The sequence below is a fragment of the Ostrea edulis genome, chromosome 2 (genome assembly GCF_947568905.1).
Source record: "Ostrea edulis chromosome 2, xbOstEdul1.1, whole genome shotgun sequence".
In the NCBI taxonomy this organism is placed as follows: domain Eukaryota; kingdom Metazoa; phylum Mollusca; class Bivalvia; order Ostreida; family Ostreidae; genus Ostrea; species Ostrea edulis.
Window position 1 is genome coordinate 592,385 of NC_079165.1, and position 27,506 is coordinate 619,890.

General features: G+C 37.1%; 1 protein-coding gene and 1 long non-coding RNA gene across 3 annotated transcripts in view; both read right to left on the reverse strand.

Moving 5' to 3' along the window:
- LOC125667162 (hemicentin-2-like) overlaps positions 1–27,506 on the reverse strand; it is a 145,235-nt gene that overhangs the window by 47,163 nt on the left and 70,566 nt on the right. Inside the window, exons 4-5 of one of the 2 annotated variants that reach the window (XM_056157241.1) lie at positions 24,980–25,312; positions 9,921–10,181 (exon numbers count right to left, since the gene is read on the reverse strand). In XM_056157241.1, coding sequence (XP_056013216.1) covers positions 9,921–10,181; positions 24,980–25,312 — 594 coding nt within the window. The remainder of the gene's footprint in view (positions 1–9,920; positions 10,182–24,979; positions 25,313–27,506) is intronic. The other variant, XM_056157243.1, reaches the window with a different exon arrangement.
- On the reverse strand, positions 21,209–21,898 carry LOC130052398 (uncharacterized). The gene is made up of 2 exons (XR_008800737.1): positions 21,733–21,898; positions 21,209–21,407 (listed from the first exon to the last, which is right to left on the reverse strand). It is a non-coding gene; the product is annotated as an uncharacterized LOC130052398 (long non-coding RNA).

Here is a 27,506-nt window from a genome sequence, read left to right on the forward strand (position 1 = left end):
TTACTCGCGTGTATTACTGCAGATGATGGAACGAATCAACAGACGAGTCGACAAGAAAATGCAAATTTTGGACATTAATATAACCGAACGTTTCATAGATGGAATCAAAGACAGAACAGTCGGTCAAGAACTTAGAAAGATCGTAGTTGAAAAAGGACCTATTCCATTTCAAGAATTTCGTTTGCGTATGTTGAAATGGGTAGATGACAACCCCCCGAAAGAGCGGAAAGTGTGTGCTTCAGCATCAGTGTCAACAGAACGCACAGACGCATGGAAGGAACTTTTGCAAAAACAACAACTTATGCTTGAAAAACAACAGGAACAAATTAACGCATTACAAAACACACTAGAGAAGGTGAACGAAAAAAAAAACATATTCTAGCCCGAATGGACGAGGACGAGGCAAAGGGAACAACAAGGACATTGTTTGTTATACGTGTACTGGTAAAGGACACTTTGCTCGTGACTGTCCCAGTCGTCCCAATAAAAAGAGCAAACCGAAGAGTGACCCAAACGGAAATCCCCCACAGTAGCGAGCCGTCTAGTGGAGGGTCAGGACAAAGGCTCAACAGACAACATTAAAAATAAAATTCAAAATGCAGGCAGGGACTGTCCGGTGACATCAGTGGAAATAAATGGACATAGTGTTGACTGTTTATTGGATACAGGAGCAGAGGTGTCAACAGTCTCAGAACTATTTTATAATCAGTTTCTACAGAAAACTAGTATAATGGACACTACCAAGTTTTTACGACTTACTGCCGCGAATCAGGAGCAAATTCCGTATTTAGGATATATAGAAGTGACTCTAAAAATACAAGACAGTGTGTTCAGTAACGTGGGCATGTTAGTTGAAACTGTGACAAAAGACCCAAATGCTATTCAAGTGATATTAGGATGTAATGTGTTAAAGAACATCAGAACTTCAGAACATTCTTGTTCGTTAATGGATAAATCAGTATGGAATAGTGTCATGTCTGTCTTAACTTTAGCCGACAAGGAAAACTCTGTAAATATTGGACTTGTTAAAGTTACTGGTACAGAGTGTGTTAGAATTCCCGCTAATTCGATGAAAGTTGTCATGGGATCTACAAGACAAAACAAGCGGAACGAACCCTACACTGCAGTTGTACAGGCTGTCACTGCAGAAAATGGATCTCTGCCGAGAAATGTCATGGTGATAGACACTCTTGGTGTTGTTGACAATGGAAGAATTCCTGTTAGGATAATAAACATTGGGCATGAAGACGTTTGGATTCAACCAAAAAGTCGCATCGGTACGTTACACCTTGTTGATATTTTGAAATCCACAGAGGATGAATATGTTGTTGACATTGAGAAATCTGAAATCAACATCCGTAGAGTTTCAACGTCGCCTTATACAGATTCATTTGATGTTGAAAACATTTTATCTGACTTGGATGTGGGACATGAAACATTCACAACAGAACAAAAGGATAAACTACGTGAACTGTTTGTCAAACATCATGATGATTTCGCCAAAACTGACGAAGACTTAGGATATACACAAACTGTCACTCATCCTATTACCTTGACAGACGATCAACCAGTAAAAATTCGTCATCGTAGGATACCACCAAATTAGATAGTGGAAGTGAAACAACACATAGAAAACTTACTAAATCAAGGAATAATCCGAAAGAGCATCAGTCCTTACGCATCGCCTGTGGTGATAGTTAGAAAAAAGGACAATAGTATCAGACTCTGTGTAGATTATAGAGCTCTCAATACGAAAACGATAAAGGATGCATACCCTTTACCGAGGATAGAAGAAGCATTAGATGTGTTGAATGGAGCCAAATACTTCAGCAGCATAGATCTAATACAAGGATATCATCACGTGGCCGTCAAAACTGAGGATATTCCAAAGACCGCATTCCGAGTAGGAACTGGAGGACTGTTTGAGTATGTGAGAATGCCGTTCGGTTTGTGTAACAGTCCGGCAACGTTCCAAAGACTGATGGAAGCGTGTCTCGGTGATGAAAACTTTGATATTCTTGTACTGTATTTAGATGACATTTTGGTATTTTCACGGACTATAGAAGAACACATTCTTAGACTGGACAAAGTGTTTACCAAACTTAAGTTACATGGACTTAAAGTGAAAATGTCAAAGTGTCATTTCTTCCAGAAGGAGGTTAGGTTCTTAGGACATATTGTGTCCGAGAACGGTGTTGCAACCGACCCAGATAAAACAGCAGTAATCCGATCATGGCCCATTCCAGTCACCGAAAAACAACTACGTTCATTCTTTGGACTAGCTAGTTATTATAGTAAGTTTGTACAGGGATTTGCCAGTATCGCATCTCCTCTCCATTCTTTATTGTCTAAACCGAAAAACACCAAACTGAAATCCGAACAATTTCAAGCACTATGGACTGAAGAGTGTACTCGGGCATTCGAAACATTGAAAGAGAGACTTACGTCTGCACCAGTGTTGGGATTTCCTGATTTCACTCGAGAATTCATCTTGGAGACGGACGCTAGTCTTGAAGGTCTTGGAGCCGTTTTGTCGCAAGATACACCAAATGGTAAAGTAGTGATTGCCTACGCATCAAGATCACTCAGAAAAACAGAGAAAAACATGGAGAAATATAGTTCTATGAAACTGGAATTATTAGCACTCAAGTGGTCAGTTAGCGAAAAATTTCGGGACTACCTTCTTGGATCGAAATTTATTGTGTATACTGAAAATAATCCGTTAAGTTATATCCACAAAGCCAAGCAGCGTGTCGACGCAACTACAATGCGCTGGATCGGAGAATTGGCTCAGTTCAACTTCTCGGTGAAATACCGTTCTGGAAGGGTCAATCGAAATGCGGATGCTCTGAGTCGACGACCTATTTCATCGGAGATAGAAAGTGTTGTGGATACACTAAACATGATTACGCAGAGTACATCATTGGAGGTGTTAAAGGGAAGCATGAACTATATTGGTGAAGAAGCAGCTAACGTTCAGTTGCGTTCCGTGTGTGCGACAGCTACATTACCTGAATTTATCCCAACAGACATTGCGGCACTTCAGGAACATGATCCGGTCTTAAGTAGAGTGCGTTATTGGATGGATCGAGACGATAAACCGTCAGTTTATGAATTGAAACAGGAGCACAAAAGTGTCAGGAAACTACTTAATCAAAGAGACAGACTATTTTTTGAGAACTCTGTGATATTCAGGAAAATTCAGGATGAAACAGGAGAACAGAATCAGCTTTTGCTTCCGGAAGTTCTAAAACAAAAAGTTCTACAGAGTGTTCACAATCATGCGGGACACCAAGGCATTGAAAAGACATATTCATTGCTAAAGAAAAGATGTTTCTGGCCAAGCATGCTACAAGATGTTCAAAAATGGTGCAAGTCCTGTGAGAGATGTTTGATAGGGAAGGCTCCCCTTCCTGCCATTAACCCCCCAGTCAGCAATCTTATGGCATACAAACCCTTAGAAATTCTCGCTATTGATTTCACAGTGTTGGAAAGGTCGTCAGATGGACGTGAAAACGTGTTAATTATGACGGACATATTTATCAAAAAGCAACAAATGTGGCAAAAATCCTTGTTAAAGACTGGTTTGTCAAGTTTGGCGTTCCAGCACGTATACATAGCGACCAGGGACGAAACTTTGAAAGTTCTGTTGTCCGAGAACTGTGTAATTTTTATCATATAGAAAAATCACGCACAACGCCTTATCACCCTGAAGGCAACGGACAATGTGAGCGATTCAATCGCACCATGCATGATCGCTTAAAAACGTTACCACCTGAAAGAAAACAGAGATGGCCGGAGTATCTTCCAGAGTTGGTTTATATATACAACTCCACAGTGCACTCATCTACGGGATACTCTCCACATTTCTTGTTCTTTGGTCGAGAACCTGTCTTACCGGTGGACTTCCTCCTTGGAACCAGGAATTCGTCAAGTAGTGATGCAAACGTACCTGTATCCTTTGATGATTGGTTAGAGAGCCACAAAAAGAGGATGTGTGAAGTCTACGAGTGTTCATCCGCTAACTTGAGGAAATCGGCTGAACAAAGGAACAAACAGAGGAACAAAAAGTCTACAGATTCATTTATTCCGATAGGAACCCGAGTTCTAACGAAGAACAGAGTTCTTGGACGCAACAAGATACAAGACACGTGGTGTTCCACTCCGTATAAAGTTGTGAAATATCTTGGTGATAATGTGTATTCTATTCAACTCGCGGATGGATCTGGTCCAATAAAAAACGTCACTAGGAAGGAAATTTTAGACACCGGTGAAAAAGTGACCGCTAGTAGTGATGATTCCGAGACGGAGGATTCAGATAGTGATTACATTCCAGAACAAATACAAGAAGTGATCCAGGCTGAGGAGTCGTCGAGTCATCGCAAATCAGACGAATAGTTCGTTGAACCAGAACAACCGCGCCGGAGTAAACGAACAACGGCTGGAAAACATTCCAATCCGTTTAAATTACCGCAAAGTGTCGTGTCGTCAAACTCTTGTAATCAGATTTCGGTCCAGAATTCAAACTTTAAGGAACTTAGTGATGCTATTGTGAATCTTGGTGTTACATTAAGCGCAACCCTTAGTGATTCTTGGACTAAACAAAGTCAGAATAGAGACATAGTTTAGAGTGTCTTGTGCAGAAAGAAATATTGTATATATTTTTAAAAATTATTTTGATGTCAATGTTTACATATTTTTAGAGTTGAAGTAAATTTTCCCATTGCTGTGGTAAGCAATGATAAAAAGTTGGGAGATTTGTAAGGGGAGAACATTTTTTATAAAAAAAAAAAAAGAAATAAGTTGTATCAGATGGGATTCGAACCGGGTGCCGAGAGAAGGTCGCGTGTGATGGACGATAGGCATTAACCTCTGCGCCATTGAGACTCTGCAACTACGTAGATATTTTTGGTATTCTGTGTGTCTGATTATTATTGTAAAATTAATTATAATTGACTTTGAAGAGTATTATATTCTATTAATTTTGGGTAAAGGTATCTCTTGTTGAGTTAAAATAATTTCGTGTAATATTTTTCACACTTATGAAGACGGTCAGTGATTGGTCAGTGTGTGTAATAATAGAACCTGCTATTGGCGGTATTTTTGCACGAGATACAGAACAACAAAGACGTGTCTGATGTTGTGTAAGTTTTTGGTGATATATTTGTCATTTTCAAGTACACAATAATTTGTCAGTGAATATTTTGAGTGCATAGATTCACTATATCGTGTGCAAGGTATTGTAAGAGATTCTTTGCTAAACAATGCTGTTAGGAAGCAGAATTCAATATTTAGCATTTGCTTTAATCAGACATATAGAATTGAGAACTAGTTTGTAGCTTAATGTTTTCTATTTATACTTAATGGGAGAATATAATTGAGTTTTACATACATGTACTTCGGTGACACAACGGTGTTTGAGTTATATGTGTGTTTCAGTATATTTACAGTGTTTATTTTATTAATAGGTCTAAATGTAGGTGATCAGTGTATTACGTTGACCTTGACCTGTCGTGGTGGCCATTTTTTGGGCCGGATATTGCGTGTCTTGTTTAGGTTTGTGAACTTTGCGTATTTGCAATTGCTATTTGTTCATGTTGCTAATTATGCATGTTTATAATACATGTACTACATATGAATCCTTGCAAAGGAAATATGTTTGTATATATGATTGAGGTCAAGCAAATCTTGTACATTGGTTAAGTCACTAGAACAAATTATAATGTGTTTTTATTTATTTATATTTATAGGAGCACTGTCATTGATTCATTCATTGATTCATCATTGATTGATCACATTACACTACAACTGTGAATAAAAGGTGAAAAGAACTTGTGTGTTACATTAATATATTCACTTTTTCAACTGTATTCTTCTACATAACACTATTACGAGCAGGACGTATTTATCCACTACGGGGTCAACAGATGTCACGTCTGTGCGTATGAACATTTTTTAAAAGTAGGTAACAGGTACTACTTTTACTAAGGCAATACACATCTAGCAATCGCTCTCACTTACTACAGAAGTCTATCAATAGATGAAATCAACATCACAAAATGTATTTATGGTTTTATTTGTATACCAAGCTGTGGACTATCATCAATAATTGATAAAAGCATTTCTGTGAACAATGTCTTACTAATGTATCTCTAAAATTTCGTCTGCTACAACTTCACCCTGGTCATCGGTGATGCGGAATTGTACCTACTGCTAGACGATGACATTAGGCTTTAGCAAAAAGGTCATTCACAGGATGTATGACCGATAAGTCGTCAAATTGCATTAAGACCTACATACCGCACAGCCTCCGTGCCACAGCAGCCATAAGGTGATTGGTGTCGGTTTCCAAGTTTATGTCGGGACATCGAAGTGAGGCGGCGTTAAAAACCTATTACAGAAATTTATCAAGTCAAAAGAAGCGTTCAGTGAGCTCATGTTTGTCAACAATTACAAATCCAAATCCAAACCGTCCCTTACCTTCGTGCACTTCACATTCTCTGCGATGTTCCGTCCTTTCCAATGATTCATCTTAGCTGCGTCCTCTGTCCTGTCTATAAATGATTTGCCTACACCTGCCGACTGCCGCCCTGTTCTTCATGTTCCTCCACCTCAGTCTTCAGTTAACTCCGTAATATCCACAGAATATATTTCAAAGTCGGTCTTCAACAACTGCGTCTTAACTTTTCAAAAGTGAAAGCGCATCACAACTGTAAGTGTAATCTTGCGCACCCCCGTTTAAATCATAGCCACCCCCCCCCCCTAAAATTAGACATATGGAAGAGTTTTCCATTATATACTCCCGAGTTAATATATATGTATATGTTGATATACTTGCTTTTTAGCGTCTTAACAATTAAAACACTTCTTCATTTGATAGAACTTTGTTTTGTGTTTTCGTCATTTTGAACGAAGCGTTGTGTAGGTCAACAATGTGAAATGTATAGAAACGTATTGTTAACACAATTCAGCAATGTTACCGATCAAAAATGTAAATATAAGTAATAAGGTATCAGTTTAAAATATTTATCAGGATATAAATATGGGTTGGTACATGATCCAATTTTCTATTCGGGCTTTATGGAATTTGATCACGTGACCAACGCGTATTTATATCCCGATAAATATTTTAGAATGATACCTTATTTCTTATATTTACATGCAACGTGACCGTAAAAAAATATGTGATTACCAGAGAGACAACGAATCTTGAAAGTGCTACTATATTTTTGTTTATACATTTCCTTTCTTATATGTATTTGTGAAATCAACTGTTTCTGTTGGATTGCGAATGTAATACCCGTATTTTCGCCCAGATGTATACTTCCGATCATTATTCCCTTATTTATATATCTACTTTTGTATGTGATCATCGATAAATGTTGAATTGTGCACGCAATTTATCCAACAAAATGTTTAGTGTATATGAACGTGCATGATCAGATTCCTGATTTCTATAAACTGCAAAAACCCCAACCAGTCAAGCACTCAATACAGGAGAAATATTCGACTCTTGCGATTTCCCCTGATTGAAGACATCCTGGTTGGCATGGGTGAAGTGTGTAATGGAATGGTAACGTATTGCAAAGTTCTGTCGAGATACAAATGGAGTGTTTTATGTTGTTTTGTGGATTTTATCAGAATAAAGAGAATTTAATATTCTCGGCAAGTGAACATCTCCGGTATCTGGTGAATAGATGTCCGCATTTGATGCGGATGGTGTGGGTTTTTTTTTTTGGGGGGGGGGTATGTCATGTGCATCACATATGCATATGCATCTGTATTTTGCAAGAATTCATGTGAATGATCATGATCTTTGCTTATTCCATTATATCAGTATGTAATTGGCAAATGCTTTCTCCGCATTTATTTCATAATACTGAATTGCAAATACTTGCATGCTCTTGCAAGTATACAAGAAAAGCTTTTTCCCTATTTTTGTCTAAATTATGTAAACTTTCAGAAGGTCTCACCAATATATAATATATATATTGCAATTATGAGCAAAACATGATATTTCAAAACGTATTTTTATTTATTTCTCATTCCCTATATATTACTTTCGGAGATGTGCACTGGTCGATCCCACCTAAAAATCATTCAGGTGTGACAATCACATTCGGGTATATACGGGTAGAGCAAATTAGACTACGTGAGAGAAATGTGACGGAAAAGATGAAAAATGTGTATGTATTCATGAATTAATGTCAGCTTTCAAAATAAGGCGTATTTCACCTACACCGGTGACGTCAATGAAATCAATGAATGACATCAATGAAATCTGCTACAACTTGTATTTTGTATTTATTTCCTTCAAACAATGCACATTCCCTTTGGTATAAAAAGTTTATCGTAACGGGGAAACAAACGCTATTTTAATCTACATGTAGGTGAAAGAGGAAGAAAATGAATAGTGATAAATTTCATAACCCTTATAAGCAATACAAAATAGAGAGTTGGGCAAACACGGACCCCTGGACACACCAGAGATGGGATCACGTACCTAGGAAAAGTAAATGTCATATAACGCTAGTTGTTATTTTCCGGATTTTAGTGCTCTCTGTGTTTTTTGCAGGCTTTAGTATGCCCACTGTTTTTGTTCAGTTATATCCGGTGAGACAGGCGTGACTTTTGGCAGGTTATCGGTACTACGATGTAAGTTTATTTGCTATTATTCCATGTGAATATGTTGGTTAATTTATGCAAATACATTACAACAATGTCATTGTTAGGATTTGACTTTTTGAAATGTAATGGTTTTTAGTTGTTTAACTTTTTTGTCTTGTCGAGTTGAGACGATTGTTTGCATTTACTCGTTTCGCGCCAAATGTTATGGCTAGTGAATTTATGTTGAATTATGAACTGTTTGAACTGACTATTGATAGAATTTAATTTAGTTTAATAATACATATAAGGACTCATTCTGAACTCAGAATTATCTAAACAAGGGTAGTTTTATGCTGTTTGTGTGAAAAATCACCAGTCTTTAGACTTGATCTGTAGTCTATTTTGTACACATGGCTATCTACGGCAGGTCATTCTAGTCATATTTATTCTAGTAATTTGTGCATGTAATTTGCCTATGCTTTTGGATAATTTTGTAATTCCTGTTTCGTTTTATTGCTACAGTTATTCACCACATACATGTGTGCGCAACAACACTACTAGAATAAATTGATCTACCTGATTACAGGTGTTTTTAATTTGACTCTACAGTGTTAGGTGTATACAGTGGTTTAACGGGCTGCGATCGGGCAGTAAACATCCCCTGTCGACCCCTTACACCAACCGTAACCCCTATATTTTGATCAGTTATCCGCAGTCAAAATCAGTGTGCCAAGAACGGCCTAACAATCGGTATGAAACACGTCAGACAGTTGACCCAATGATACGTTGTATTGGCAAACTAGATTGTTATAACGACCATAGAATTTGCAAAATGTTGACTTTCAACGATACTGTTGAAACCCCTGCACCATCAACTTGTTTGTCAGTAGCCTGCCTCGATTTAAAAACTGATCATACACAGAACAAGCTCTTGCGTATCGAATCAGTTGAGATATATGCACAGAATATGCAGGTGATGATAGAACATTGCTACATAAATATGGGAAGTTGACGATGGAGAAGCAGAAATAATTCCCTTTGTCATAAAGTCTATTATCAACACTTTATTATTTTATCTTTAATTACAAATGCGTGGAATGAACCCCTAATTATATGTAGCTCTTATCAATCTAAAGAAGTGAACAAAATATTAAGTGATCTGGTAAATATTGTTTTCTGTGAGGATGCAACGTTTACAAAAATAAGAATTATTAGGTTTTCCCTTGATTTCAATTTGTGTTAAAATATGTTTGCAATTTGCATTCAGATTCAGTTGGTGTAAACAGATCATGTACTGTTTGCATGCTACTTACATTGAATGTTGAGGGTGATGGAGGCATTCCTTGGTTTATTGTTGTTGGTTGCTTGACATCGCAGTAACATTCCATTGTCTGATTTCCTTCCCGTTATGGTGAGGGAAGACCTGTCTCCTACAACTGTTGTACCTATTAACCATTGGTAGACTGGTACTGGAGAGGCATCGTCATTGACAACACATCTAACAGTCCGCTGTTCTCCTGCTGTCATTGTCAGTGGGTCATCACTTGGATCCAGGGACACGCTGCTTACATCAACTGATATAAAAATGCTAACTCATTATATACTTGTTCATTATAAATTTACCTTACTGTTTGTTAATAAGTTTGTTGATGAGGTTAGAATGTAAATGTAATAAACTGTCTTCCCATTTCTCTATTCTTTAAATCTGTCATAGTACATGTAAATGGAATAGTTTTACAACTGAATGCTAACACTTTTATATAATATTTATTTAGAGGTCTAGTAATCCTGTTTATATACTTTCAAACGCAACTATCGAAAATTATAGTCCCTCGGACAACATTGCTGCTTTTTCATTGGTTTAATTGAGCCATGTGACTGCCGTTAATATCACTATGTCCGGCCGGTAGTAGTCGGCAATATGGTGGAATCATAACCAAATCAACCATGTCTTATGAATCATATTGATCCCTGTCGAGAGCCTCGTCAACTGTAAACGGAAAGTTAGCGTTTTGAATTTCAGTAGCGGTCCTTTGTGTGACGCCAGATTTGTTGTTTTTGCTTCGAGCATGTCTTGTTCGAGAAAGCTGAACGGCAAATCAATTTAAAGTGAACAAAGATGCCGTTAAAATTCTTAAAGAATTTCTTGACGGTACATGGTGAGAGTTCAACGTTTGAAGAAATATTGATTGTGTTGAATTGGACGAAATATTACCCAGGGCCCAGTTTTTCGAAATGTGGTTAACTTTAGCACGGTGTTAACTCGGTGTTAACTTCTGTGTTAAAGTTGACAACTGAATGTGATTAACTATTTTTTCAAATGCGAGTTTACGTTAAGACGGTGTTAACGTTGTTTTAAGTTGTATCCACCTCTAGGACCTGTGTTAACTCTTAACACGGTGGTTAGAGATGGCCGTTGACTTCATTCTCTATTTGCCTCAGACAAAAATCATGAAAATTTCAAGGGCTCAGACATTGAACTATGACGGTGCGTTGTTTATGCTGTCATGTATTGTTATATTCATCAAATCTTGTGAAAATACCTAATGATACATCTATGACAGTTGGATGATTATGTTACACCTTTCTGCCAGTGACAATATGTTGCAAGCATCTATAGACACTTTCGACATCAATTTTAAATGGGGGTAAATAAGAATAAATAAATATTTATTCGGTATATACATACATAGAAACATGCATACATAAATACCAAGGATAACCCTTGCAAGCTCGAAAGCTTATTTCCAATGGGGTCCTTTGATGCACGGATGTTTGCTCTAGGGGATCATTTATGTGGGAGGAAACCGGAGTACCCGGAGGAAACCCACGTGTCCGAGTGGGTCACCACCATACCCTCTTACATACAACCATTGCCGATCACGGGGATCGAACCCGGGTCGCAGCGGTGAGAAGGGAGAGCGCGCTACCTCTGCGCTACCCGGACACCGGGAGATATTCAATAAAATTCGTATTATATTTACTTATACTATAATCCTGCAACAGGGGCTATACTTAAGATATAATTTACCTACCCTTTTCGCATATTAAAGTGCACCCAGACCCTTCATATGATGAAAATCCCCATGTTAATTGAAACAGTAACACCTTTAAAAACAGTATCGTCTGCAATGGTCTTGACCTTTTGAAAATTCCGTGTATCATTTAAAGCAATGCAAGTTGTAGCTGACAGTATTTTCAAATATCCAATTATGCATCAATTAACACCTATTGGTAAACCTAATGTAATCGCCAAGATCTGAAGAAAATATCAGCAAAATAAACAAGGGAACATCGTTGGAGAGCATATCTACAATAAGCGTTTCGTATAAACCGCCCTTGGGTCGTATACTTGGATATGAGAACGATGATTGTTGAACATAATCGCAAATGTGCCACTCAAATGAATCTTTGATAGTTTATTTGCCATAGAATTGGCACGTTAAATTGCTTACAAATCTCATACGGGCTCTCTGCCTCTTTTCGCATTTTCCCGAACTTGTGATATCCAAATTTAGCCATTGCGTTAGCTGATCACTTGGTTAGGATTTAACACTACGTTAAACTTAACCACTGTCTTACGTTTTACCAGCTTAAAAAAAAACGGGTTCAGAACACTTTAACTTTTACGAACAGGGATTGACGTAAAGTAGAGACAATGGAACGTATTCCAAATGAATTAGCAACAGAAAATTTAATATCATGAAAGGGTATTCGTGTACTGGCAGCAACACAAAATCACAACCCTTACTATATCGGACAGCGATATTTGCAACATGTCATTGTTACCACTGAGATATTGGAATATGAACTTTTAGAGCTGTTTGTAGACGCAAATACTAGGAAGGGGGTAACAGATCCAAACACATACTATGTTGAATTCAGTACTGTTGATATATCATTTGTTGTTTATATGACAATTCGGACATTCCTACTCCGCCTTTGGGTATTCTAAATCTTATAGTTTCCCCGCTAAATGGCGTTTTTTGTAAGTAGTATATAAGCGGAATATTTTGGGCGATAAGGAGTTGATGCAGTGACGAAAAAGAATGAAGACGTGGAGTTAGAAAGGTAATTTTATTTTATATATTGCAATTGTTTTTAACATTATAAAAAGCTTTAGACGTGACTGCACAAGTCTTTCCTGGCTTTGTATGATTATTAAATAATTGTAATACCGCGCTGAAAGAGCCGGAGCTAGAAAGAGACGAGCTGTAAGAGCCGGAGCAACGAAGAGCAAGAGTCGGAAAGAGCCACGAGAGCCGAGCTGTATGAGCCGAGCTCAGAGAGATAGAGCCAGCTACATCAGAAATCCTATACATACTTAATTCAAGGCAAATAGTCAAGTTTTCCTTGTACCAATCATTATATGTATATATTGAAATAAAATATTAGTACCTCAGAAAGTTAACTGAGGGTGCCCATCCTCTTCTTACTGTTTATATATATTTGGGGGGGGGGGGGGCACGCTACAGGGTTTTTGGTGGCAGCAGTGGGATAATAATACTAATATTGAAAAGTTTGATTATATTTTGCTTTGTTGAAATACGTTGAATATGGATATTGAGGACATCAACAGTACGATCAGGAAGCTTGAACGGCAAACTACCGCATTAGATGTAGAGCTCTCCAAGTACAATAATTTTACTCCCACTCTTAGGAGCAGACTTCACAGCCAAGTTACACCTGATTCGAGTGTTGCTACCACTCATACCTTGTTACATATGGAGCTAATGCAGCAAATGATTTCGACAGGGATGATTATGATCTTAGTCCCTATCTAAACAAAGAAAAAAGGCAATCTCCGAGAGATGTGTTTCACGCACCTTCTGACAATATAACTTAGAGAAGGAAATCTGGAGCCTCACTACCTAACAGTAAAGAGCTGCATTTCCCTGATTTACAAGGTACAGACACTATTGAGCCATGGGTAAATCGTAAGATTGCTCCGAACTTGCAATCTACGATGGTACTACGTCCTGGCTTGATTATAAATCTCATTTCGAAGCATGTGCGAAGCTGGGTCAATGGGATGAGACAGAGAAAGGGTTGTATCTTTCTGTCTCTTTAAGAGGCAGTGCTCAAGGAGTTCTTGGAGATCTGTCAGATGGAAGACAATTGAATTACAAAGAGCTCGTATCTGCTCTAAGTGATAGATTTGCACCGCCAGATCAGATGGATTTATATCGAACTATGTTAAGAGAGCGAAGACAAAAAGCATCTGAATCTCTGCCTGAGCTCGGACAACATATAAGGTGTCTTGTAAATTAGCCTATCCCTCAGTACCGGCAGACGTCAAAGAAACGTTGTCTAAGAATCATTTTATAGATGCTCTTCCATTTTAGATATGAGATTAAGAATCAAGCAGGCGAGACCGAAAAACCTTAATGAAGCAGTTAGACACGCTATTGAATTAGAAGCTTTTCTTAAAGCAGAACTGAGACTAGGAGCCGCTATTCCTATGATAAGAGCAATGGGACAAGAAGAATCTGCAGTAGAGCTAAACAATGTAAATACTTCAATACTAGGCTTGCAGAATCAATGGAGATCATCAAAGAGGAGCTGAAACAATTGAAAGAAAGATCAGAGAAACGATCAACAAATGCTAATTGGAGGAAAACTATCACATGTCATAACTGTGGTAAAAAGGGACATGCAAGGAAAGATTGCCGCTCATTGAGACAGGAAAGGTCAAGCCAATCAGCTCATGGAAAATCAGAAACACCAAAGGCAAAGACATCCGGCTCTTCCAATAAAATAGGAGTTGTTGGAAGTGCCTGTATGTTCATTGAGGCGACGATCAATGGGTTAGACATATGCATGCTAGTAGATACAGGTTTTACTTTGTCGGTAATGGCTAAAGACATTTATGACAAAATTGTTAGTAAAGATGGTCATTAAATGCAATGGAAAAAGTAGAAAAGCCTGTCTTATCAGCAAACAATGAACCATTGAATGTCTATGGAAAGCTGAATATGCCAATGTCAATAAACAACATGGTGTATAACGAAAATGTCGCCGGTGCAGACCTTTCTGTAGATGTTATCTTGGGTTTAGACTTTCTGATAAAATTTGATTGTGTTGTAGATATTACAAACCATATTGTAAAGATAGGAGATAAATCTGTTTCGTTGCTCAAGAAGGGTCATGTTGGGTGTTTTAGAGTTACCATGGCAGATACAACTCATATACCGCCTAGGTCTGAAATTGTTGCATTGTCTGCATACCTGACCAAGAAAAAATACTAGAAGGGGCGGGCATAATAGAAGGAGATGTTGGATTTTTAAATTCAGAGAAAGGATTAGTATTAGTAGGAAAGATCCTTCTTTCTAATAATGAATCTGTTCCCGTTAGGCTCATGAATTTAAGCTCATCAGTGTAGGCCATACACAGTGGTACAGTTGTTACGAATTTAACTCCAATCGATGAAATAATGTAAGGTTCTGAAGACATCAGTGTCAAGAGAGCTGAAACGCTTACGCCAGCTCTGCAGGATTTGCTCAAAAGGTCCAGCAGGACATTGAATTCAAACAGAAGAAAAAGTTAGAATCTCTACTCTTGCAAAATCCTGAATTATTCTCAAAAGACGACAAGGATTTTGGAGAACGGATATAATTAAACATTCGATCAATACAGGATCTCGGGCGCCAATACGTCAGGCACTAAGAAGAACAACAGTATATTGGAGAGATCACTTAGAACAACAAATAAACGATACGCTTAAAGGAGGTGTTATAGAGAAGTCATCAAGTCCTTGGGCCTCTGGAGTGATTCTTGTTCGTAAGAAGGACGGGAGCTTTCGTTTCTGTGTAGATTACAGAAAATTGAACGATATAACAGTCAAAGATGGATATCCATTACCAAGGATAGACGAGACCCTAGACCATCTTTCAGGTGCTTGCTGGTTCTCCACGTTGGATCTTTCGTCTGGATACTGGCAAGTCGAAGTTGACCCAAAGGATAGACCTAAAACGGCATTCATTTAAAAAAAGGGTCTTTATCAATTCAAGGTTATGCCATTTGGCCTGTGTAATGCCCCTGTGACAATCGAACGGTTGATGGAGACAGTTCTGTGTGGTCTCCAATGGGACATACCCCATATTTATCTGGACGATATTATCGTATTCAATAAAACGTTCGATGAAATGACGGATAATCTCCAGAAAGTGTTTGATCGGTTGTATTCAGCTGGGCTTAAGTTAAAGCCAAAGAAATGTACATTATATGAAGATGAAGTAGAGTATTTAGGGCACATTTTCTCACCAACAGGGGTGGCAACAGATCCTAAGAAAGTATACACAATCAAGGAATGGGTTGAGCCAACAACTGGTAAGGAAGTTAGAGCTTTCCTTGGATTATGCAGTTATTATAGAAGATTCGTAAAAAACATTAGTACAATTGCAAAACCCTTGCATAATTTGACAAACAAAGATGTAAAATCTAAGTGGACAGATCAATGCCAAGCAGCGTTTGTCAAGTTAAAAACGGCATTGACTACTGTCCCTATATTTACATTTCCCAATTTCAAAGAACCTTTTATTCTCGACACTGATGCGAGCGAGTCGGCAATTGGAGCTGTTCATTTCTGAAAACCAAGAAGGTTCTGAGAGAGTTATAGCATATGCGAGCCGCACGTTCTCCAAATCAGAGCGGAAATATTGTGTGACAAAGAAGAAGTTATTAGCAGTTGTTTTCTTTGTCAAGTATTTTAGACATTATCTATATGGAAGGAAATTTAAGATTCGTACAGATCATGGTTCGCTTAGATGGCTTTAGAACTTTAAGCAACCAGAGGGTCAGTTGGCGCGCTGGCTTGAAATTTTGAGTTTGTATGAAATGACTATAGGACATCGCCCAGGATCTCAGCATCGTAATGCAAATGGACTTAGCCGACGCCCTTGTATTAAATGTAAATACGATCCCAGTTGGGACAAAACAATTTCAAATATATCAAAAGATGTAACCATCAATCAAGTACGTGGTGTTGAAATTGAAAGAGAAAGAAAGGAAAAGGATTATATTGAAAGTGAAGATGATTTTCCTTAGCAGATCTTCAAAGAAAGAACAAGTATATTTGTCTGATAAAAACATGCCTCATATCAAATGTAAGACCAAGTCAAACAGAGCTTAGTTATGGCGGAATAATGACAAAAGCTTTGTGGGCACAAAGAGAACGTCTAGAAATTCAAGATGAAATACTGTATAGGAAGTGGAAAGACAAAATGGGTACCACTCTTTAGGATGTTGTTCCATTCGAAGCTAGACGTGAAGTTCTAACATACTGCCATGATCACAAAACAGCAGGACACTTGGGAGTCTGAAAAACATTAAGTAAGATCAGACAACAATATTACTGGCCAGGATTGCAGAGAGATGTGAGGCAATACATACGAGGATGCGAAGTGTGCAATAAATCAAAAACATCCAACAAAACCAGAAGAGCGCCAATGAAAACTTTAGGTGCAGGTATTCTCATGGAGAGACTTGCTCTGGATATTGTAGGAGAATTACCCAGAACTGAGGATGGCAACCGTTACATCGTAGTGATTTGTGATTACTTCACGAAATGGGTAGAAGCCTTTGCCATACCAAATATGGAAGCTGTGACTATAGCTAGACTATTGGTTCGAGAAGTACTGACAATATTTGGAGTTCCGACTTCGTTGCATTCAGATCAGGGTAAACAGTTTGAAGGCAGCCTATTTTCAGAGATGTGCTAAATGTTGGACATTAAAAAGAGAAGAACAAGTCCATATTACCCACAATGCGATGGACTAGTCGAAAGGTTCAATAAAACCTTACTTGCAATGTTGAGATCTCTTGTGGATGAACATCAGTCAAACTGGGATGAGCTACTACAATATGTCTTCATGGCATATAGATCGGTGGAGCAGGAAACAACTGGATTTAGCCCCAATTCCCTTATGTTGGGAAGAGAGGTTATGACACCTGGATATTGCTTTCGAAATGCCGTCCCAGATCAAAAATATTCCTTTGCAACAATGGGTATGGGATCTCAAAGAAAAGATGGAAACAGCACATACATTTGTGAGGGATAATTTCATTGGCTCCATGTTGAGACAGAGAAGCATTCCTGATTCAAAGTTAAGCTGGAATATATTTAAGCCGGGAGACGAAGTTTACGTATATTTCCTGCGATATGCTGTCGGTAAATCTCCTAAACTGACACAGTTCTGGAGAGGTCCATATTATGTGAAAGATAAATTATCTGATGTGAGCTACAGGGTAAATTGTGGTCCATACGGAAATTTTCAAGTTATTCATCTTAACCGAATGAGACCAAAGAGAACTCAGTCTTTACAAGATGAAGGATCAAAACCTTATGACCCTGTGGTAACAGAAGATCATAATATCGCGGAGGAGCACAATTTGCATGACAGTCATGATAATGATGAGTTGTCCAATAGGTTTAGGGGGTGACGGCGACCAAAATATCTTTCTGATTATGTTGTCGAACTTTAAAAATCTGACTTTAGATTAAGTTTTATTGGCAAAATAATTTTTTGGCATGTCGGTATGAGCTTATTTGTACAATGCTATTTAATGTCTTTTCAGAATAAATGCCACTGCTAAAGACTACACCCAGGAAGGAGCACAAATGCCCTATGTGTAAATTCAACAGTTTTGATATGGAAGAGATAACGAAGCACATCACAGATTGTGGCTTAAAGCAGTTGGAGAAAACGTACAGTTGCGACCAAGGAAATTGTGACTTTGTCACAAACAAAATGGGAAACCTAACAAGACACAAGAAAGAACATAGTGAACTTGAGCCTGTTTCTCAGAAAGAAACGTCCACTGTCAGACGAGATAAGCCTGAACAGTGCAATTTAAAGACAACCGTAATGAAACAGAAAGACAATTGTCCCAAAAAAGTAGATGTTGAGGGTGACTCAGATAGCGGATGGAAGGAAGGAGACCCTGGTGATCTTCACAGTATAATTGGTGACGTTTCCGACACAGAGAGCGAAAGAGAAGACCAACCTGAGGAAGAACCCCCGGAAAACTTGCATGTTGGTAGGATTTTCCGAAAACCTTCTGTTCCGATACCAGTCATCGCTCCAAAGCGGAAAGAACCTTTTGTGTCTTCTGCTGGGCTCCCTGCACGTCCAAAGGTTTGTAGACAATTCAGTGTGTCGGCAACACAGACAGAAAGAAAAGTACGTAAGGTCGAGTGGACAATTACAAAATGAAAAGAGGACAATAAGAAGATTGAACACATTGTAATGCTTGAGGAAGAGTGAACAAGCGAGTGTAACTGTTTAGTTAGAGCAGAGAACAATTGATATAAATCATATTGTATTTATAGTTGTATAAGCAAGAAGCTTTCTAAATTTATAGTGATGTGCATATAAAATAAAAGGAAAAAAGAGTTTTAGTTTTATCCATGCGAGGTCGCATGATTTTGAGGCGTGGGTAATTTGACAATTCGGAAATTCCTACTCCGCCTTTGGGTATTCTAAATCTTATAGTTTCCCCGCTAGACCAAGCTCCGATCAACTCAGTATATTCCGTTACGCTACAACTCCAATATCATCGCTACAACAGGCTTTCAGATATGAACCGTGTTGACGGCATGACGTCACAGTTGCAAAAGCGCGGTAAATTATAAAGTTGATGTTTAGAAAAACAATTATGACATTCACAGCAAAATGTTTACGCGATCATTCAATTTCATTATGCATGTAGTGGTTCCTTAATGTCGATATCGGTTTCCTTGCATCTAATAGATTATCAAGTCTTAGATTATCATTTTCTTTCAAATTTCTTCAAATAAATATTCATAGACCGAAGAGAAGGTAAGTAAAGTAAGTAGAATTGTAGAGTCAAATTATTTGATTCAGATAAATGCAATTTCGCTAGAATCAGATAAGAAAACGTCCATTCGTATTCATTTTAAAAGGATTTGATGCAGGCCTATTCCTTGTCGCTGTACACGATGCCCAGTGGATTTTTAAAATCATAGTTTACGTTTTCATCTTTTGACGTCAGAGATCCATATGTGAGGCGTCGTTGATAAACTTACATTTAGAAATTTGTGCACAGCAATATAAAGAAATTTACGTATATATCTGGTGCACATTCATGAAAATGGGCATATAGGAGGAGGGGGGGGGGGGATGGTGGTAACATTTACTCAACAAACTAACATATGAACTTAAGGTGTATTACATAATGTACATGTACATTTACAACCCACCATGCACCCAAATTAAACGAACAAAAATTGTAGTCACCATTATCTATATTCTAAAACACATCAGCGTTTCTTCGCAAGTTGCATTTGAGACATATAATATAAGTACAGGTTCATACATGTAGCTTTGCTTTAACAAAAAAAGGGGGGGGGGTTGATAAGCAAAAAATGAAGAAGAGAGAGAAAACTCCCCCCATACTGTTACTCTTCTTGGCATGAAGCAACTTAGTTTATTGATTTTATGATATCTTTGTACTATTTTACATGGAAGGCATATTTGTCATAAAAAGTGGAAAAGATGAGTACCCCCCTCCCAAGTTCTATTTGCCGGAAGTATAATTCTTTGTAGTATACGCCATACTCTGATGATGTTTGTAATCATATGACTCTGGTCCCCATATAATTATTTATTTTCTTACAGAATTGAACAAATTTAATGATTATAGCTTTCCAGAAAACATCTTTTTTAACATATAAAATCTTTCTGAAATTAAGACCAGTTAGGAAAGCAAGTTAACTTCAAGCAATTAATTTCTTATTTCACAAAGACCGTTTCTAATTGGACAGTAAAAATTCTTGCAGAAATACATTGAATCTTTCAGCACCACACTTTTTTCAGTCCACTTGTACTTAATTGACTTCATTACTTTTGTACATGTGACAATTTCACTTCAATGTTTATATAAGAAAACAAGTATCTTATGAATTATATGAATTTGATATGGAAGTATTTTTAAGTCCACTGTAAACTGTCATCCAACAACAAAATACTCCACTGTTTGAACAAATCAAAATTCACACCCTTACAGTGCATGCATAATTTGTTATAATGTAATCAAATTGTTCTTGGTATTTTCAAAGATTCAACAGGAAATAATTCTGAATCAAAACTCTTTTGTAGATAAACACTTGCCTTAGAATTTTTTTTAATGAGTATACAGTGTATATTACATATGTATTTGTGTGTATTACATATGTATTTTGTGTCCTTCAGTAAAATTCATAGAATTTAATAAAATGAACCCTTATATGGCCCCATCATGTCCTCAAGAACCATGTTTTAAAACCCTATACAACAATATTCACACAGTTTTGTCATTTCTGTTCCTGTTGATCTACAACAGATTTGAAATTCAGAATGACCCATTCTATTTTGCATTTATTTCTCCTTGGAAAGGGTCCGGGATCCCCCTTTATAAATAAAAAAAGATGTGAAAAGCTTACTTTGACCCCTACTACAGGTAAACCAAGAAAGTCAATATGTACGGTATGTCATATATACACTGTACATGTATATATGCATATCCTCTTCATTAAATTTGCCTCCCATGAGTCTTTATTCAATATGTACTGTATGAGAACTACATCTAAATGACACTTTCAGAAAATTTATCATGTTTTATTAGCAAACACTTCACATGTTTATCACTATTGCACTATTGATAGCCTCACTGTCATACATATATATAATATGTAACATTGGAAAGGAATTTTTGTCTCTTTCTCAGCTTTCAATCCCTCTATATTCCTTGCACATATTTGGAAACAGGCAAAAAATGGCAATTTTTTCATAAGTCAGGAACTGAAATGAAGAAAATTATTTGTTATATTCAAATGTTGTTACAGAAATTCAGACAACTCAAAATTTAATAAACATGTATATATCAATAATGTATCACAGTGCAAAGCAATGGCCTGTGATAAACAAATTTTAAGTTACCTTGTTGCAATAATAAATTCTAAAGCTTAAGTATATATTGCTACTCTCACTATTAATGTTGCAGATGTTGGCATGCATAGACATCCCTCAGAATTAAAGATTTACCTTCAAAAATCAACAATCATGATTTTGTACTGTTCTCATTTTAAATTAAACATTTCTATGTATTAAAGACAAGTACTAGTACCCCATTCCAATTAGTTTAATTCAAATTGGTGGAAATCCTTCACATCTTGTAATTCCTCGTCGTCGGTTACCCATGGATGCTTCCCATAAATTATCTCCTTTGTCAGATTTCGGAAGCTGGTGTGGACTCAAAATCATGGTTTGTGATTGCGATGATGCAATTCCTACAAAAATATAATTTAAAAACAATGTCTTATTTATATGCTCATAGTTTAGACCTTTCTGATCCAATTTAAATAAAGCTGTGTGGTTCAATGTTGCAAAATTGCATTAATCTGAAAACAATCTGCAACATATTACATTTAATGATGATGTATACAATATAATGTTTACATCTGAAACATGGAAAATATCTTACATTGGTTTTAGCCGAATTTTCATTGGTTGACTTTAACTGCATAAATATGCAATAGTTTATGTTCATTACATCATGGATTTTCAGTGACAAGCAAAGCATAATGTATGAACACTTGGTGAATACTTTGTACATATATATGTACATCCTGTCCAACTGTCTCATCATAGAAATGTCCCATGTTTAGTGATGAAATTTCCGTGGTGAGAATATAATTATGCAAGGTGAAGATAACGAACAGTGACATTTTCTCTGTATATTAACTTTGGGTCCTGTCATAATATAAATTCCCACATTTATTTATCATTGAAATTATTTCATTATTACATTAGTCATAGACCTTATATCTCACTTATAATTTATTTTGATTAATACTGGATTGTTAATTATCTGTATTGGTGTGTAAACACAAGGTGTGAATCTAGTAAGGTGTACAAAGTTATAGTTTATTCACCAAGCAAGGGCCCGGGGGGAGGGGGATGTACAGGTTAACAGCAAATAATTAAAACAATGAAAATAAATAACAATCATTCAGAAGTACTACCAAAAATACTGACAGAGTTCACACTTTTACACTTCTGCACTGCACATATCTATAATTATATATGAAATACTCATTTCAGACAAGATTTAAATTATATGTATGATTTGATCTAGACCATATCATGGTCACTGATACACTCATATGACTTTTTAAAATCCTGTATCAGATCCATATGTTCACCATGTTCAATAGCATTACACTGGAAACAAGCATGACACAATTAATATTTATTTGAAAAATAATTTTTGAAAGTGCACCTCCACAATGTTAATTTAGGGGGAGGGGGTGGGAGAGGAGGCATTTCCCATAAAAAAAATTTGCATAGATCAACAGATTTATTGATATAAATCTGAATTACCTATAAGCAAAGTAATGGAATATAGGCTATATCTAGTTATTGATATTAGCGATTCATCAAGCACTTTGATTTTAAAACAATTTCAAGATTGTTTTAAAAACGAAATTACGTTTTTAAAAATATCGTCGATAGTCAATCTTTAATCTGTGCCTGTAGTATTTCACTGAAGATGTACGTACACTTAAACTTTATCAACAAGAATCATTCTCTATGGCACTACGGACAGCTGACGGACTTTTCAAAAGATACGAGATCTCTGAGAAAATTCGAGTCACTAACCTGGTTGGTTGAATGTTCTCGCTTTCTCTGGAAAACTTATCCATCTGTAAAGAAGTCCCTGGTGTATGTGTCTTTCTTGGCTGGATTCTCTCTCAAATATGACAGCAATACCCAAAGGTGTGGCCCTGATACGATAAAATCTTCCTCCTGTTTCCACAGATTCCTCGGCATCATCATCACTACGTCGATGACGCTCCGCTCAAAATTATAGTCCAATGTCATGGCCAGTAGTTTCAATTTTTAATCAGTATAAACGTTACACAAAGTGTAGAAAAAATTATTTCTACTAATTCTGGAATAAATAAACCCTACGTGACCACGCTATCTGGTATTTTAGAAAACCGAATCAGGCGCGTATAGTAACTTGCGTTTTTCTGCAGAAGTTTGGAAAGCCTGTGGCAGTGTCATTATTCGTAGGGGAAAGTAGTCCCGGAGAATTGACGCTGTACGGAGTTTGCCGCTAGATGACGTTTTTTGTAGGTAGTATATAAGCGGGATATTTTGGGCGATAAGGAGTTGATGCAGTGACGGCAAAGAGTGAAGACGTGGAGTTAGAAAGGTAATTTTATTTTACGCATTGCAATTGTTTTTAACATTATACGAAGCCTTAGACGTGACTGCACAATTCTTTCCTGGCTTTGTATGAATATTAAATAATTGTAATACCGCGCTGAAAGAGCCGGAGCTAGAAAGAGCCGAGCTGTAAGAGCCGGAGCCACGAAGAGCCAGAGTCGGAAAGACCGGCGAGAGCCGAGATGTATGAGCCGAGCTCAGAGAGATAGAGCCAGCTACATCAGAAATCCTATACGTACTTAATTCAAGACAATTAGTCAAGTTTTTCTTGTACCAATCATTATATGTATATATTGAAATAAAATATTAGTACCTCAGAAAGTTAACTGAGGGTGCCCATCCGCTTCTTACTGTTTACATATATTTGGGGTGGGGGGGGGGATTGCACGTTACGTTTACAATTAAATAGGCGTACATGTCATTACATTCAACATCATGATTATCAGCTCTTGTGTACATATGTTTACTTTTTATCACATAATGGTTCTCGAGAAAATAAATCATTTGTTAGGTTTGATTCAGACTGTCTATGCATATATTGAGTTCGCCTCGCCGTCTATGAGATTGATTAACCCAAAATATATCCATAGACAGTCCGTGGCAAACCTAATAAGTAATGATATCAGCAATTTTCTTTATCGTGTTATTAATCATTGTTAACTTCATAGTCTTATGAAAATAACATGACATCCATATTTCTGATATGGGTTTATCTTAGAATTGAATATAATAGGGTTTACCTTGATTATAATATATATTACTGTACAAAATTATGTTTTATGTGTCTATAAGTTTAATTCAAATTTATCCCGTGGGGATCCGGGTTGGAATAGGTCCTCAGTACCCCTTGATTGTCATAAGAGCCGACTAGATGGGGTGGTCTTTCGGATGAGACCGCAAAAACCGAGGTCCCGTGTCACAGCAGGTGTAGCACGATAAAGATCCCTTCCTTCTCAAAGGTCATCAGCGCCGAGAATAGGCGTGTAAATTTCACAGCCCTTCACCGGCAATGGTGACGTCTCCATATGAGTGAAATATTCTCGAGAAGGACGTCAAACAATATCTAATCGACCAATAGTTCAAATTATGTATATATGGAAATAAATATGGCTCATTTCTGTTCTTATATTTAGTCTTACTTGCGATGACGAGTTGTTTCTGAACGCTACTGTAGGATAGAAATCCGCTGTAATAAGCACATCTCCATACAGTATATTGTTCTTGTTGTGTCACACTCTGTGCCGGTATGATGAGATTGAACTCTCTCGGTGTAGTACAACTATAGTTGTATCTAGAATTCACACCAAATCCTTGACATTGGGTGTTATATCCAACAGTAGCAGCACTGGTTTCGTTTCTGTAGAACCTGATGTACACTTGTGTTTGGGAAGGAGGAAGAGTCATCTGACAGGTCCATGTAAACTGTTGTCCTAGTGACGCCATCTCTGATGATCCAGTCAAATTGTAGGAAACTGATTGAAAGTCTCATATGTTAGAAAAGCCATTCCAAATACTGTACAATTATTATATGATGAATAAATTCTTTTATTAAGACAGAATATCACATTAGCATCAAATGACTAGTTTTACATTGTGGTCCTGTATAAAACATATTCACAGACAGATAAATGAGAGAATAGAAAATAGATAATGTAATATAAGATTCATATAATATATATACATGTACGATATACAACTATTTCGTGACTTTGCAATTTTCATGAACTGTGAGTTGATCTATATTCCACGAATTCTTAAACATCAACAAAAGACATAATTCACACCCACAAAATCGCATCTCATCAAACTGTAATATTTAGAAAATCCACGAAAATTCGTCCCACGAAATTAATTAATTCCACAATGATCTTCTTTACTCATGTAGAATAGTAGGAGTAGTACTTAATTTATACATCAACAAATAATTTTCCATGTTTAGAGTTTGAAGATTTCTGAGAATATCAACATAGAATTTGGAATTTCAACCCTATGTTTTCAAATCGTCGGCGCTGACAAGCATCCCCGCCCGTACGGCGATAAAGCTTCCTGTAGTAATTTTAATATGTTTTAGGGAGCCCGTGCTGAGTTAGTATCCGGCCTGTTGGATTGTGATATCAAATGTTTTGACTGTAACTGATGCATATATTTCCTTTCTTGCCAATTAATGTTCTGCGGTCTTAGCCATTTATGTACCATAGGCCCATTTTGGGCCAGTTATACTTCATTCTACAAAATATTCGATAAATGCATATCATTTTTATGCTTTATATATCCGAATTTATGTCAACATTCTACAGTTTTGTTTCAAGGTTGTCAAAGTTTAGGCGATTTAAACGTCTATTGCAATTGCTTTGATTATCTTCTTGGTCATAGAAGTCGTCAACCCTTTTTGTGTTACTCTAAACGGAATGATAATTATGCATTCTAATTCTGACATTCTTCTATTTGATATACGAAAGGTAACTAAATTTTTGTGAGAAGTTTCTTTATCATTGTCGTAATTTAAGGAGAATTTCGCCAAACTGGTGGTGAGATACATGTAGATATACATGATTTGGTCGAAGATTATTTTTTTGACGAATTGCGTTTATTTATACTCTTATGTACATGTAAGTTGTATACGAATTTGATCAGCATGGTTGAGATTGATGTCTGCCTAGAAATCAAATTAAAAAGTGAGTAAAGTTGTATGTTATTAATTCTATCATATGTCAGAATGCAAAATACACATGAGAATTCTTCGAAATATTTGGGGAAAAAATTAGTTCACCTGAGCCAAAGGCTCAAGTAAGTTTTTTAAAATCACAATTTGTCCGTAAACTCTCTAAACATTGTTAAATTCTTCGGAACCATTGATACTATTGCAATCAAACTCCATATAAATCATTCTCGGGTAAAGGCGATTCAAGTTTATTCAGCTACTGACAAACAAGTTGATGGTACAGGGATTTCAACAGTCTCGATTGCAGTCACCATTTCGCAAATTCTATGGTCGTTATAACGATCTAGTTCGTCAATACAACCTCGCATTGGGTCAAATGCTGTCTGACGTGTTTCATACCGATTGTTAAGCCGTTCTTGGCACACTGATTTTGACTGCGGATAACTCCGTTTACCTGATCAGGATATAGGGCTCACGGCGGGTGTGACCGGTCAACAGGGGATGCTTACTCCTCCTAGGCACCTGATCCCACCTCTGGTGTGTCCAGGGGTCCGTGTTTGCCCAACTATCTATTTTGTATTGCTTATAGGAGTTATGAGATTGATCACTGTTCGTTATCTTCACCTTGCATAAAGAAACATGTTCACATGAACCCTGAGATAATCACGAAAAGGTAGAAATAGAATGGTGGCATTTTCTCATGAAGAACAACTGGGCCAGAAAAGTTAAAATTTACATGTAAGCTTCCTAACATAGCTTCCTAACTAAGCTTCCCCGGGCAGGTGGGGGGGGGGGGGGTGTTAGACTGAGGCCACAAAAGGGAATCAAAGTTTCAAATCAAACATCCCGAGTATAGAGTGGAGCCACAATATGGGATCATTTTTTACATGTGGAGATATGCAGTTAGGAACAGTCTTTTAAAAACATTCTCAAAAACAAGAGGTCCATGGGCCACATCGCTCACCTGAGTCACCTTGGCCCATATTTGAAGACTTTCCATATAT